This window comes from Pteropus medius, unplaced genomic scaffold (assembly GCF_902729225.1).
Source record: "Pteropus medius unplaced genomic scaffold, Ma_sr-lr_union100, whole genome shotgun sequence".
Classification (NCBI taxonomy): Eukaryota; Metazoa; Chordata; class Mammalia; order Chiroptera; family Pteropodidae; genus Pteropus; species Pteropus medius.
Window position 1 is genome coordinate 11943559 of NW_024340849.1, and position 12913 is coordinate 11956471.

A 12913-nucleotide genomic window follows, 5' to 3' on the forward strand; every position below is an offset into this window, starting at 1 on the left:
ATTCATAAAAGTCCCAGCCTTTCTGCTAGGATAACCTCAAATACACATTTTGGGGCTCTGTTTCTGGGAAAGGATTACAAGTAACGGAAAGCCCACCCTCCCTTTGGTATTCCGAAAACTGATGGTGAGTCAGGAGTTAATGCCTAGGGACATGGACTGGGACTTGACCTTGACCCACTAAGGTCCTCCAGTGGTATTTCCCCACATAATATGGTAAGAGGAACATCTGTAGGCTTATGTGTTTTATGGACAACTGCCTCCTATAATGTCCCATGCTCAGAACACACTAGCTAATTTCTGCCAACTGCTTAAAATTTAGTTTTAACTTTTTGCAAAACATCTTAATAGTTTTTTAATTAAGAAAAGCAATCAGTGAAGTTGTAATGGATTCTACATCATGAGGTCCACTGGTCCTTCTAGAGCATGTGTTCACGTTCCCCGTGCTCACCTGCAGGAGATGAATCTTGCAGTACTGTCCTTGGAAACTCCACGAGGGAGTGTGGGTGGAGAGGCACTCACTGTAAGATCCCAGCCTGTTCACGTTTCCACCGAGAATATTGCTCCCAAGTTTCCCGACAGAGTCGTACACTGAATTTCAAAGCAAAAGAAGTGGGCAAAGTTAGCTTCCTTGAGTCACTTTTAAACGAATTTACAGGCACTCAAGCTTAAATGATCGAAGAAAGGAGAGAGACAGATATATCAGATGCCACTCTTTGAGCCTGCATTTTGCATCTACGATCCCTCTCATCACTGAAGGAGAACAGTGAGGTATGCTCTCATGTTGGTGACGTGGTCTGTTGCTAAAACATAAAATAAAATAAAGTAAGACAATACAATACAATGTAAAGGATTGAATTATTTTAAAAAATAAATGCTTCTGGAGAGTAAAAATATGAAACTAAAATTTGGTAGCTTTTCTCCCCCCGCACCTGACTCCCAACCCCCCATACGGCCAGGAGAAAATATTCATGTCTTTAAAATTCTTGTATCCAATTTTGTGGAACCTTATTTTGGAGAGAGTTAAATTTTTTATTTGAAACAGGAGCAGAAGAGTTCGATAATCAAGTCCCACGGTTAATGGCCCTCTTAGCACTGGTCCCTTCTTATGTTGTGCTCATCTATGTCCTTCCTTCATTTAAGATAATTCCTCTTCTTTCATCTTTCCTCATCTCCCCTTTTCTCTTTGCCTCCCTCAAATTCCTCCCTTCTCCACAGATCCTTTCATTTGTAGGTGTTCTTGTTTTGGGTAACTTTTTAATTTATACAAAGGACTTTATACCTTAGATCTGCTGCTTCTACATGTCACTCAGTGCTACATTTGTACTATTTATGGTGTTTACTGTGCTCATCTAGTCCAGAGCTTCTAACTGCTCTATAATTATTCATGACCATCTTAGGCTTAGCTATTTCCCAGGTGATGGACACATAAATGGCCTCCCACACACAGAAACTCATGGAGACAAACTCCTCATATGTGTCCCCATATAGACCTATGTGAGGATTTAACTCAGATATACACTCCTATGAGTGGGGTTCATAAGGTCCACAAATACTGCATAAATCCCACCAGATTGTGCTCCAAAGGGATGCTGGTTCCTACCTCTTCTTTGCATTGTATATGCAAAGCTTTCTCATTTTTGATAGTTAATGGATGTAAAATGATATCCAATTGTTGTTTTAATTTTCATATTTTTGTTTGTCAGTCAGTTATCTAAGTTCTCTGTAAACATTTAAGTTTTATGTTTGTATCCTTTGCCTATTTCTTAATGGATTTTCTTTTATTTGATTTTCGAGAGCTCCTTATTATTCTGTATATTGGTCCTTGTCTACCTGAATCACTGAAATATTTACTCTCAATCAGTTATCTGTCAGTTCTTTATCTATGGTGTCTTTCATCAGAAAGAAATCCATTCTTTTGAGCCTGCAACTTTTGTTCTAGTTTTTGAATAATCTTAGTTCAAGTCAAGACTGGCTACATCATTTGCAGGGCTAATGCGAAATGAAAATGCCAAGCCTCTTATTTAAAAATTATTAAGAATTTCAAGATGGTGACAGAAAATCCTATTTAAAGCAAGCATAGAACCTCCATTTAAATGTGGAGCCCTATCTGACCGCAAAGGTGACAGGCCTATGAAGTCCATCTTGGTTCTAATACCAAATCATATGGTTTTTACTACTATAGATTTGTAGTATATTAAGTATCTGCATTTAGTCTTTTTTATTTTTTTAGTTGAGCCAGTTAGTTGTAGACCGTTAATCATTTATACAAATTTCAGAAAATTTGTATTCAGAAAATTTTTAGAAGTCTCAGAAAATTTCAGAAAAAGTTTATTGAGCTCCTCAAAACATCCAACTAAAATATTGACTGATATTGCTTTAAGTTTATAAATTATATGGGGGTAAATTGACATAATTTTTGTATTAAGCAATCATTGCATAGCATGCAATTTATTTTTTTTCACTTTGATTAAGTTTATTGGGGCAACATTGGTTAATACAATTATATAATTTTCAGGTGTACATTATCATTTGACATCTGTATATTCTATTGTGTGTTTATCACCCAAAGTCCAGTTTCCTTCAGCCACCATATATTTGATCCCCTTTACCCACTTCACCCTCCCCCTAAACCTTATATTTGACCCCCTTTACTTCGTCTACCTTGGATAGCATGCAATTTACTCAAACTTTCTTTTGCGTCCTTACTTACAATTTTACATTTTTTTTCTTAAAACAGATTATATAGACAATTTCTAGATAGTGTATAGTTGGCTATTTTCCTTGGTGTTTTATTTTTAACTATATTTCCAATGGATGGTTGCTGGTATGGAATAATATTATTGATTTTTGTAATTTTTTTTTCTGGTGTCTGGCAAAGTTACTGGATTTTCTTATCAGTTCCACACTCTTATTTCTTCCTCTCTAATCCTTACACTACTTTTTTTCCCCCTTTTTTGTCCTCTCATTACAGAAGCTGACGGGGTCCCTGGAGGCTACGCCCTCTCACTGGGACAGGAAGTCAGGCCTCTCCCAGGATGAGTGTGGAGCGAAGCTCAGCCTTTATCATCGCACGGTGGTCTCCTGAGAGGCTACGGAATGGCCGCCACCATGGAGACTGTCTGCACTTGACTGCTCCTGAGCCTAGCAGGTCTTTGGCTGTCCCCTCCATCCTGTGAACTGCCCCACAGTCTGCCAATAAACACCTCTGTTTGGTAAGGTTTGCCAGAGTTGGTGTCTGTTGCTTAACCAAAGACTCCTTCCTAATTGGTATCCCCAGTGACCCAGCCATTCAACACCTCAGACTCCACCCCATTGCAAGATGCTGTGGCAGTAATGCTTGTAAAGGCAAAACATTAGACACAAACCGTGAAGTTAAACCACATGAAAATTCCATGTTATGGGACAAAAATGGTTTAATGTCGGCAATTTCAAATAGTTCTCTATCAAGAAAAGGTTAAATGAACTTTCATATTTTATAATGCTATGTAACAACTAAAATGAGATAGATCTATATTTGCTGCTGAGGAAAATTCTCCAAGACATATTATTACATACAAAAAAAAAGTAAATTTAAGAACAATAAATATATTTTTAAATTTTACAAAATAAAACAATATCTTTCTAGTAGATGGATATACACAAAGAAAATTCTGGAAAGTTCTAGAAGGAGACACATCCATTGATAGTAGCTGTTATCCAGGAAGGGGGCTGAGAATGAATGAGGGAACAAAAAAGACTTGAGCTTTGTCTGTGTTGTTTCGATTCCTTTACAGCGAGAACAGATTCATACATTGCTTAGTAAATATAACATGGTAGCCCCACCTTACACCTGGGGGGTACGTTACCCAGGGGGTGCCCGAAACCGCAGAGAGTATTGAACCCTATGTTTTTTCCTTTCTGTGCATATCTATGATAAAGTTTAATTCATAAATTAGACACAGTACAAGATTAACAACAGTAACTAATAAAATAGAACAATTATAAAAATAAATGTAATACAAATTACGTAAACGTGATCTCTCTCTTAAAATATCTTATTGTACTGAACTCATCTTTTCACTTAAAGGAAGGAAGCACTTCGCGGCTTCTCTGTGATATATCCGAACTGCTACCACTCTTACACTTTGGGGCCATCATTAAGCAAAATCAGGGTGACCTGAACACAAGCACTAATGCTAGGACAGTTGAGCTGATAACGGAGACAGCCACTGCACGACTGCCAGGCAGGAGTGTCTACAGCGTGGAGACGCCCGACGAGGCATGAATCCCGTCCTGGGCTGCGTGAGATTTCGTCACACCACTCAGAATGGCCCGAAATTGAAAACTTATAAACTGTTTATTTCTGGAGCTTTCGAGATAATGTTTTCGAACTGAGGTTGACCACAGGTAACTGGAACCACAGAAAGCAAAACTGAGGATAAGGAGGGTCTACTGCGGATCAACAATAATGCATCGAACGATCGGAATACAGCCAGCTCGCTCGTCTACACATTGCCAATGCTACTTTCACAAGACAGGCATCCCTCAGCCATGCTGCAGGCTGGTTCCAGACCACGGAAGTAAGGCAAGTATGGCAAGAAAGTGAGCTGTGATCTTTTCACTTTGGGGTGGGGTGTGGGGACTTGCCTGCAATTTGTAAAAAATGCAATGTCTGTGAAGCACAAGAAAGCAAAGCACAATAAAACAAGGTATGCCTGCATGGGAGTGAGCAGTTCCGACAGAGGCTATATGGCCCGCAAAGCTGAAAATATTTACTGTCTGGTCCTTTAGAGAAAAACTTTGTAGATCTCTGATCTAGAGCTGTGATTCTCAACCCTGGGCAGACATTAGGCTCACCTGGAGCATTTTTTTACGATCCGAATACCCAGGCCCCACCCTCACACAGAGAGATTTTTATTGGTCATGAGTGGAGCTTGGGCATTAACTGTTTTTCAGAATTTCCCAGGTGATCCTATGTGCAGCCAGGCTTGAGTGCTCTGATCTTGAGGATTAATTCCAGACTGAGCGTGGTTTCAAAGGCCCTTCGTGACCCGACCTGCCTCTCTAGGCTCATCCTCCCACACCCAGAGCCATTTCCTCTGCTCCACCGTATGGGACACACCAGGCCTGCACTTGTCTGCACTTTCTGCCTGGAATGTTCCTTCTTTCCATCTGCTTGGCAAGTGCTGAATCATCCTTCAGGCCTTGGCAGGATAGTCTCCCCCAAGAAGCACTGCAGACTCTCACTTAGTGTATCACACCAAAAGGCGTGACTTGTTCACCTGTCTGCCTCCCGTGTGACGGAGGGTTCCTGTCTTCATTCATAGATATCTCCCGGGATGAGCTCAATAAACATTTACTGAGTCGAAATAAACTGAAAAAATTATGTTTAATTGCCCCAAATCCAGTTCTACCAATGTATTTTGAGGTCCTCCCTTGTGTCAAGGAAAATAACACAGCAATTTAAAAACTGAATGTGTTTAATTACAAATAGACTAAACGATTTCCAAATTCCTTTCTCCATCATTACCTGAGTATCCCTAACTCTGTAGCTTGAAGTTCAAGGATCTGAAACTGTGGGTCTGAAGGAGATAGAGATAAGAGAGGTGTCAGTACTGGGTTTGTCTTCACCCTCGGGTAACAGTCTGAAGGATGAAGCAGAGGGATACCCAGTTTCTCACTAGAGAAGATCAAATTCTCATTCTCTTTCCAATTGGTGTTTTGGTGTGTAAACTGGTTTTCTTGGATTAGATTTATGGTTTTCTAGCTGAGGTTATTTTGTATGCCATGGAAATTTTCAATCGCATTAGCTTCCTTTCTGATTATGAACAAATAGGCAAGTTGCCCTTTTCCTGCTTTGTCCTTTATTAATTTCTGTCAAGAACCTGAGGTGTCTGGCCATGGGCACCATCCAAGTCAAAATCCACTGTGATTGTCAAGGAAGGGAGGAATAAAAATAATTAATGATCAATCCTACCTGCTACTTCAAATCACACGGCAGTTGTTCCAAGTTTTCATTATCAAAAGATTAAAAACTCTTTTTGATTCTGCTGGACTAATTGGCAGACAAATTTTTTTCTAACATGATAGTAAAGATATACAGATATTAAAATGCAGAGTTGATTAATATCTGAGTTTGAATGGAGAAAAGATCTTGGTCAATGGTCATTAATTTTAAAATATAGATGCACCTATGCCATGAAGTTGAAGGCAGCAAAGCTTCTAGCATGCTAAGCCATAAACAAATCCTAAAAGTAATAACCATCTTCAGCATTAATAGCAAATAGTCTGGTCAACTGTTAATCTTGAACTTGGAGAACAAGAATAGCATGTGTATTAGTTTCCTGTAACTGCTATAACAAATTTCTACAAACTTTGTGGCTCGAAAGCACAGAAGTTTATTTTCTCACAGTTCTACAGGCCAGAAGTCCAAAATCGGTATCACTGGATTGAAATCAAGGTATCAGCAGGGCCGCTCTCCTTCTAGAGACTCCAGGGAAGAATTCATTCTGGGCCTCTTACAGCTTCTGGTAGAGCCTGGCATCCCTTAGCTGGTAGCTACATCGCTCTAATTTCTGCCTCTGCAGTCACATCACCTTCTCTGTGTGCCACATTGCCCTCTGCCTCTCTCTTCTAAGGATACATGTGATTGAATTTAGGGCCCACCTGGATAATCTAAGATAATCTCCCCATCTCAAGATCTTAAACTTAATTACATCTGCGAAGTATAACATACAAGGTGACATCCGCAGGTCCCAGGAATTCGAATGTGGATATCTTGTTGGGGGGCATGTGTCAGCCTATCACAGGAGGGACATCACAAATCCAGTTAGCCCAGAAATTTCAGTGGAGCCCATGGTGTCACCCTTTCTCTAGGGGAACATTTTCTTGGTTTCAGCATCTTTTCTGTTCCCAGCTCTAGCACGGGCGAAGGGGCTGGCCTTAAGTAAAATGTCCTCCAGACTGGGTGGCTGGGGAAAGAGGCTACATTCTGAGATTGCAAATCAAGTAGATGGTTCTCCGCTGGTGACCGGAGAACAAAGGCTCGGCTGGGGCCAGGGACTGGCCAGCCCCGGGAATGTCTCCTTTGGATGGCCTCCCATAAGCATAAACCACAGGCCTTGGCTTCCAGGAGAAGATGAGACACGCAGACAGGAGACATGAAATCATCATTCCGGAAGATGACCGATGAAGCCCCAGGGAGTAAGCGATCAGAGCAGGAAGTTCAGCCACCTGGCCACCAGGGTGAGCTGAGGGACTTGGTGGAGGGGCTGGGGAGAAGGGACCCGAAGGGTTAAGAATGCTTTTATGGAAAAAGTAGCTGCTTGGGGAAGATTTCAAGGATTAGGGGAAACAGGAAATGAAAAGCTTTGCAGGCAGCTTGGGAACCAGAGGCTTCCTCCTCCCCCTCATTCTGTCCCTAAGGAATAAAGTGCAGGAAAATGCAGAAATCATGTGAAAACGCAGAAACCATGGGGCCTCAGTATCTTGAGCACAGTTTTAATTCCATATAAATAGCCTCCCCCGCAAGGCCTCTGTTGCAGACAGTGTCGGATGGGTCTGGCTGGGCTTTACGAAACAGCCACGGGTAGGTCTGCTACTTCTCAAGAAGAATGAGTTCCAGGACCTGAGACTGATGGCTCTTTGTTTGTTGTTTTTTTTGTTGTTGTTTGTTTTTTCCCTTGTTTGTTTGTTTTCATCTCAGATAATAAACACACGCTGTTTTATTCTAGAGGGTGTGTTTGAGAGGCTAGAACTCTGTTTCTTGGGGCTCTCTTCACATATTTCCACAGACTAGACGGTTTAAAACAACAAAAATTTTTTGACAGTTCTGGAGACCAGAAGTCCAAAATCAAAGAGTCAGCAGCACTGGTTCCTCTTGGAGGGCCTGAGGGAGGCTCTGTCCCATCTCCCTCTCCTACCTTCTGCTGGTGGCTGGCTATCCTTGGCTTTCCTCGATTTGCAGACACATCGCTCTGTCGTTACGTGGCATTCCTGTATGTCTCTATTTTCCTCTTATGAAGACGTCAGTCATTGGATTAGGGCACTCCCTACTCCAGTATGACTTCATCTTAATTTGGCTACATCTACAAAGACCTTAATTTGAAAAGAGGTCACAACCAGAGGCACCAGGGGTTAAGGTTTCAATATATCTGTTTGGAAGACACAGCTCAACCCATAACCCTCTCCTAGCGGGTATTCTGGGATGCTACTAGTTAGCTTGGGAGGCGTGGTTGGGGAAGCTCTGGGCCTAGACCGAAGCAGCAGCTGTGTGCTCAGGGAAGGTACGAGAAGTTTACGGAGAGCTGAGATCCCTGAGTGGTTAAAGTCAGAGAACACAGCGGGTCATGGCAAAAGACCTGCGGAAATATCCAACCAGATGTCCAACAGGACCAAAGGAACGTCACATGGCCTCAGTGTCTCCTTTCAACAGTTTTTTTTCCAACATTCTGGTGTTCCACTCTTTCAATCATACACATACATACCCAGTACCTGCAAAACAGGGCATAAACCACGAGCCTTAGCTTCCGGGAGCCCTTCTCCAGGGAAAAGATGGGACAAGATATTCAGAAGAAGAGACACAAAATCATTTTTCTAGAACATATATGATAAGGCCAAAAGGAGCAAGCATTGGAATTTTAATAAAAACTCCCGCAGATTTTCAGGCTGTGAAACACGGCCTCCCCACTTCACAGCTGAGGAAACTTGTTTAGCAAAGGGACTGTGGCTTGGGTGAGGCCAGCCACACAGGTGGTCATTGGCCTAAACAGGACGAGAGCCCCGTGAGCCAGGATGAGCATGATTTGTATGGCTCTGCCCCTTGTCCCTAAAATGTGATTCGTTTACAAGAAAAGTAGGATGAGAAAAGGATCAAATGCCTGGATGCCTGGAGCAACGTGCAGAGAGTCAGGTGGAGAGAGAAAGGGGAGGGGAGAGAAGACCGATCCTCTTGGAGGAAGAACATCTTAGACAGGAAACTGTCCCTGAATTAGAAATAGATGACTTCGAAGGAGGAAGCCAGTTAATACCATAGAGGACAAGGAGAGAGAAAATTGAGAAAAAAAGGATTAATCAGGAGGGAGGATGGCAGAAATCTTTTACGGCGCCATTTTCGTATATGATGAGAGACTGAATCTAAATTTCTGTGGATCAAACCAAACCGGAAGCAGGGGAGCCAGACCACTGGCCTGAGGACTTAGGCAGTGAAGAGGGGGATAAAATCAGACAGCGACCCAAGAGGGCGGCAAAATCGGAGCACACAAAAATGATGGATTTTGTCCCCTCTAAGATGCGGCACGTGCATCCAGTTAGAAAGCACACAGAGAAGGACGGAGACGTGGAACCTCCTCTTGGAGCCATGTTGCTATCCTCTTCTCTCCTGTAACATCTACACCCTTTAACGCATCCTTCCCACAGCCACGTTAAGTCTCCGTAAGTCTCTCTCCTGTTCCAAGACAGCGATGACTCTAGTTCCCTTCTGCGAGGCCGAACATCTCTGCCCGAATTTCAAGGATCCTCTGCCTCAACCTTATTCCGTAGACCCTCGCCCTGCTGAATATCATCTCTATGCTTTGGATTGGGGGTGGACTTTTATATAACATTTAATTTATTAAAAGGGCATAAGAAGAAAATAAGAAACATCTGTGCTCCCTTCACCCAGCTTAAAAAAATAAAACTGGACCCATCATTTGAAATCTGCTGTCACCGGTCGCGTCCCCCCCACTCCAAGGCAACCTCTAACTGAATTTGGAGGTTACTATTCTCAGGCATTCGTTTCCCACAGACATGTCTCCCAGAGCCGGAGAGCGCCTTAATGTGCATTTTAAAAACTCCGTGCACTGTATCTATTATTCTACAACTTTTTTCGTGACGTATTCCTGCGTGTTCCCTCCATGTTAATACATGCAGCTCTGCCTCGCTCCTTTTTGCTGCCCATTTCCCCCCCAATGTCACACTCGTTGCTTATTTTAGGCAGGAACTGAAAATACAGGCTTGGGAATCAGATGACCTGGGCTCAGATCCTATCTCTGCCACTTATTTCAGGCAAAATACTTTATATCTCTGAGGCTCAGTTTTTCATTTATAAAATGGATATGATAAAAACAGTCTCCCCGCAGGGGAGAGAACCCCTGTACGGGGCTGGGGACAGTGCCTGCCACGAAAAAGTGCTCTCTCTCTCTATTGACTCTTATTATTTTTCTATCCACATGACTGTCAGGAAAACCATGCTGAGAAAAAAGGTCAGAACCAAGTCCTGGGCTCAGAAATCTGAGGCAAATGTCAAAACAAGAATGTCATGTGTTTGCTGATACTAGATGGTAGAACGAAAATCAGTACAAATAACTGAAGACGGCAGCATTCAGCTATTAAACTAAGCAATGGTCATCTATCTTATTTATGTAAATCATGCAAATCTTTCTTGGACCATTCATCTCGGGGACGTTTTTCTTTTAATCAAAAAAATAATAAAATGTTAACATTTTTTAAAATAAATAAATAAATGAAAAAAGAAATGATTTTCAATTTTTCAGATTCTACAGATGAAACATCGTTGGTACATGAATAGAGGACTTATGAAGGCAAATAAAGTGTTAACAAGGCTGTGACTCATGATGATAATATGTGCCACCATCTGATCACCAGGAATCTGAGCCAGTCATTGTACCTTCTGGAGATTCTTGGCCAGCTTATTTGGCCTGGGTTTGTCAGAATGTTCCCTGTCAATATCACCAAGTGTTGCAGCAAAACAAAATCAATTCCAGCATGGGACATGAAGGTGGCTATTAAATTCGTTGGATTTATCCTTCCTATCATTTCATTAAATATCAGGACATCTAATCCAGTGCCCAATGGCAATTACTTCAAACTTTGTGCTATTTTGAATTACTCACTATTAGATCAAACTTTCGTTTATCTTTAGGACGTATATTATACTACTGATTGTTTTCCAACAGAAAATGAATGTGTTCAAAATGGACCTGGAAATTGCTATGATAGTTTTTCTGGTGTTGGAAAGAGTGAGTTTTTACGTTTTTTTTTGTCAGTGGTTTCCGTCAGCATCAACAATGAACCATTCACCCAGAGAGGTTACCCCACATTTCCTACCCCTTTCTGACAGGAAGGTATGTATCCCTTTCATTGTGAGAATAATTTGGGGCAATTAATAAAGGATAAATTATGGCAGCCTGAAACCATCTATATCACATGTACAGAGGTCTGGCGACAGTCGAAATTGTGCCAGCCTGAACCAGCCCATTCGCCAGCATGCTCCTCGAAATTTACTATCAAACATCGAATGGGCACGACTCGGTCCCTGAATAATGAAGCAATTTATTCTCAAAAGCAGACTGTCTAGAAAAAGAAATAACGCAAGCTCTGTCATACGACAATGAAATGTTATCAACTCCAATAACGGTAAACAGCATCATACAATTTATAAACCATTCTCGTCTTATTAAGGGGCTGGTCCTCAGAAGATGCCTTCTGGCTAGGATTGATAGCACTTCCTCTATTGCTTTCTGCAAAAAAAATTCCTTTTCTCTTCTCAATTTCCTGGCGTAGTTTGTAAATGGAGGCTCATTTCCTCCTCTCTATTCAGTTCTGTATTTTTAACTCTCAAGAGTTTTTCGTAGAATACTCCAGCACGAACCTCAGACTGCCCCTCTGTTCACCTACCCAACAGGCCAAGGAAACCAACTTACTTCTCAGAGCGTATTCTTTGGGCTCCACTGAATTCAGATCAGAAAGGAATTCATCAGTGTCTTGCATGCACTTGAGAGAAATATTTCTCGCAGGAGAAACAAAAGGTAATAGAAACTGAAAAGAAAGTAGACAAAATAGTAAAGTCAGGACCATCATTGTTCCTTAACCTGTCAGGATAAAGCTCCCCTCTTAGACAAAAAGCCTTATATATTTATGAAACACTAGTCTATAACATGTTGAGGGGAAATATGACATTGCTCACTCCTTAACAGGCAGAAACAAGCTGTGTCTCCTCAGCCACCTGCAAAGCGGCCGAGATCCACAAACCATGGAAACCAATTTATACACAACTTGTTATTGTTGGGTAAAATCTCACTGTAGATATGGGGGCTGCTGACCACCTGGCTTCCATTAGTTATGCAGATTAACATGGATAAGGCCAGATTTTCTCTGGTTAGACGGTCTTACATAGATCTCTGGGTTTAAAAATATACCGAGGATGGTATGAGGCAATATGGAGTTTTTCCCCAGAATCATTATGAATCCAACCTATAAAACATTTGGAGAAGCGATCAGCAAAGGAGAACTTCTCCGTGATCATCTGGCTATTCCACGCATCTGTTCATGTGTTTGCCCCACTTGAAAGTAACATAGGTGTGGGAGTGATGAACTCCCCCACGGAAGGAGTGGGATAAATAAGGACATCATCTCGTGGGGCTCAGAACACACATCCTGGGAAGGAAATGATGCTGACAGAAAACCATGGAGACAATGCTCATCTGCTTTAAGGAAACATGAAACGTGTGGGTCTGGATTCCTCAGGGTGTAAATATTTTCTTTCCAGAAAGGGCCTCTTTAAATAGCAACCTCCCTAATTACATTTAAAATGTGATGCAAACCTTGTTTACACTGTGGGAACGAGTCCATACCTGGCCCGTGAGTGGCTGAGACTCAGCTGGACTTCCTGTGGGTCATGGTTTCACAGTGGCCTCTAGTGTCCCAGACCTTTGGCTGAGTCTGTTGGGGCTGCTGTATCAAAATGCCAGACCAGTCCTTATAAACAACAGAATTTTGTTTCTTACTTTTCTGGAGGTTAGAAGTCCAAGATCAAGGTTCCTGCATGGTCATGTTCCAGTGAGGGCCCTCTTCTGGGTGACTAAATAGAAAAAAATCTCTAAAACTTGGATTTATTTCCAAGTCAGTTGTTGATACAGTGTAGTCATTGAAAATA

The 12913-nt window shown here is 41.8% G+C and overlaps 1 protein-coding gene across 1 annotated transcript in view; it reads right to left on the minus strand.

Moving 5' to 3' along the window:
- Nucleotides 1–12913, minus strand: part of LOC120584712 (O-acyltransferase like protein) — a 55435-nt gene that overhangs the window by 41779 nt on the left and 743 nt on the right. Inside the window, exons 2-4 of the mRNA XM_039840597.1 lie at nt 12612–12735; nt 11682–11796; nt 449–588 (exon numbers count right to left, since the gene is read on the minus strand). Of these exons, the coding sequence (XP_039696531.1) occupies nt 449–588; nt 11682–11748 (207 nt within the window). The 5' untranslated portion in view covers nt 11749–11796; nt 12612–12735. The remainder of the gene's footprint in view (nt 1–448; nt 589–11681; nt 11797–12611; nt 12736–12913) is intronic.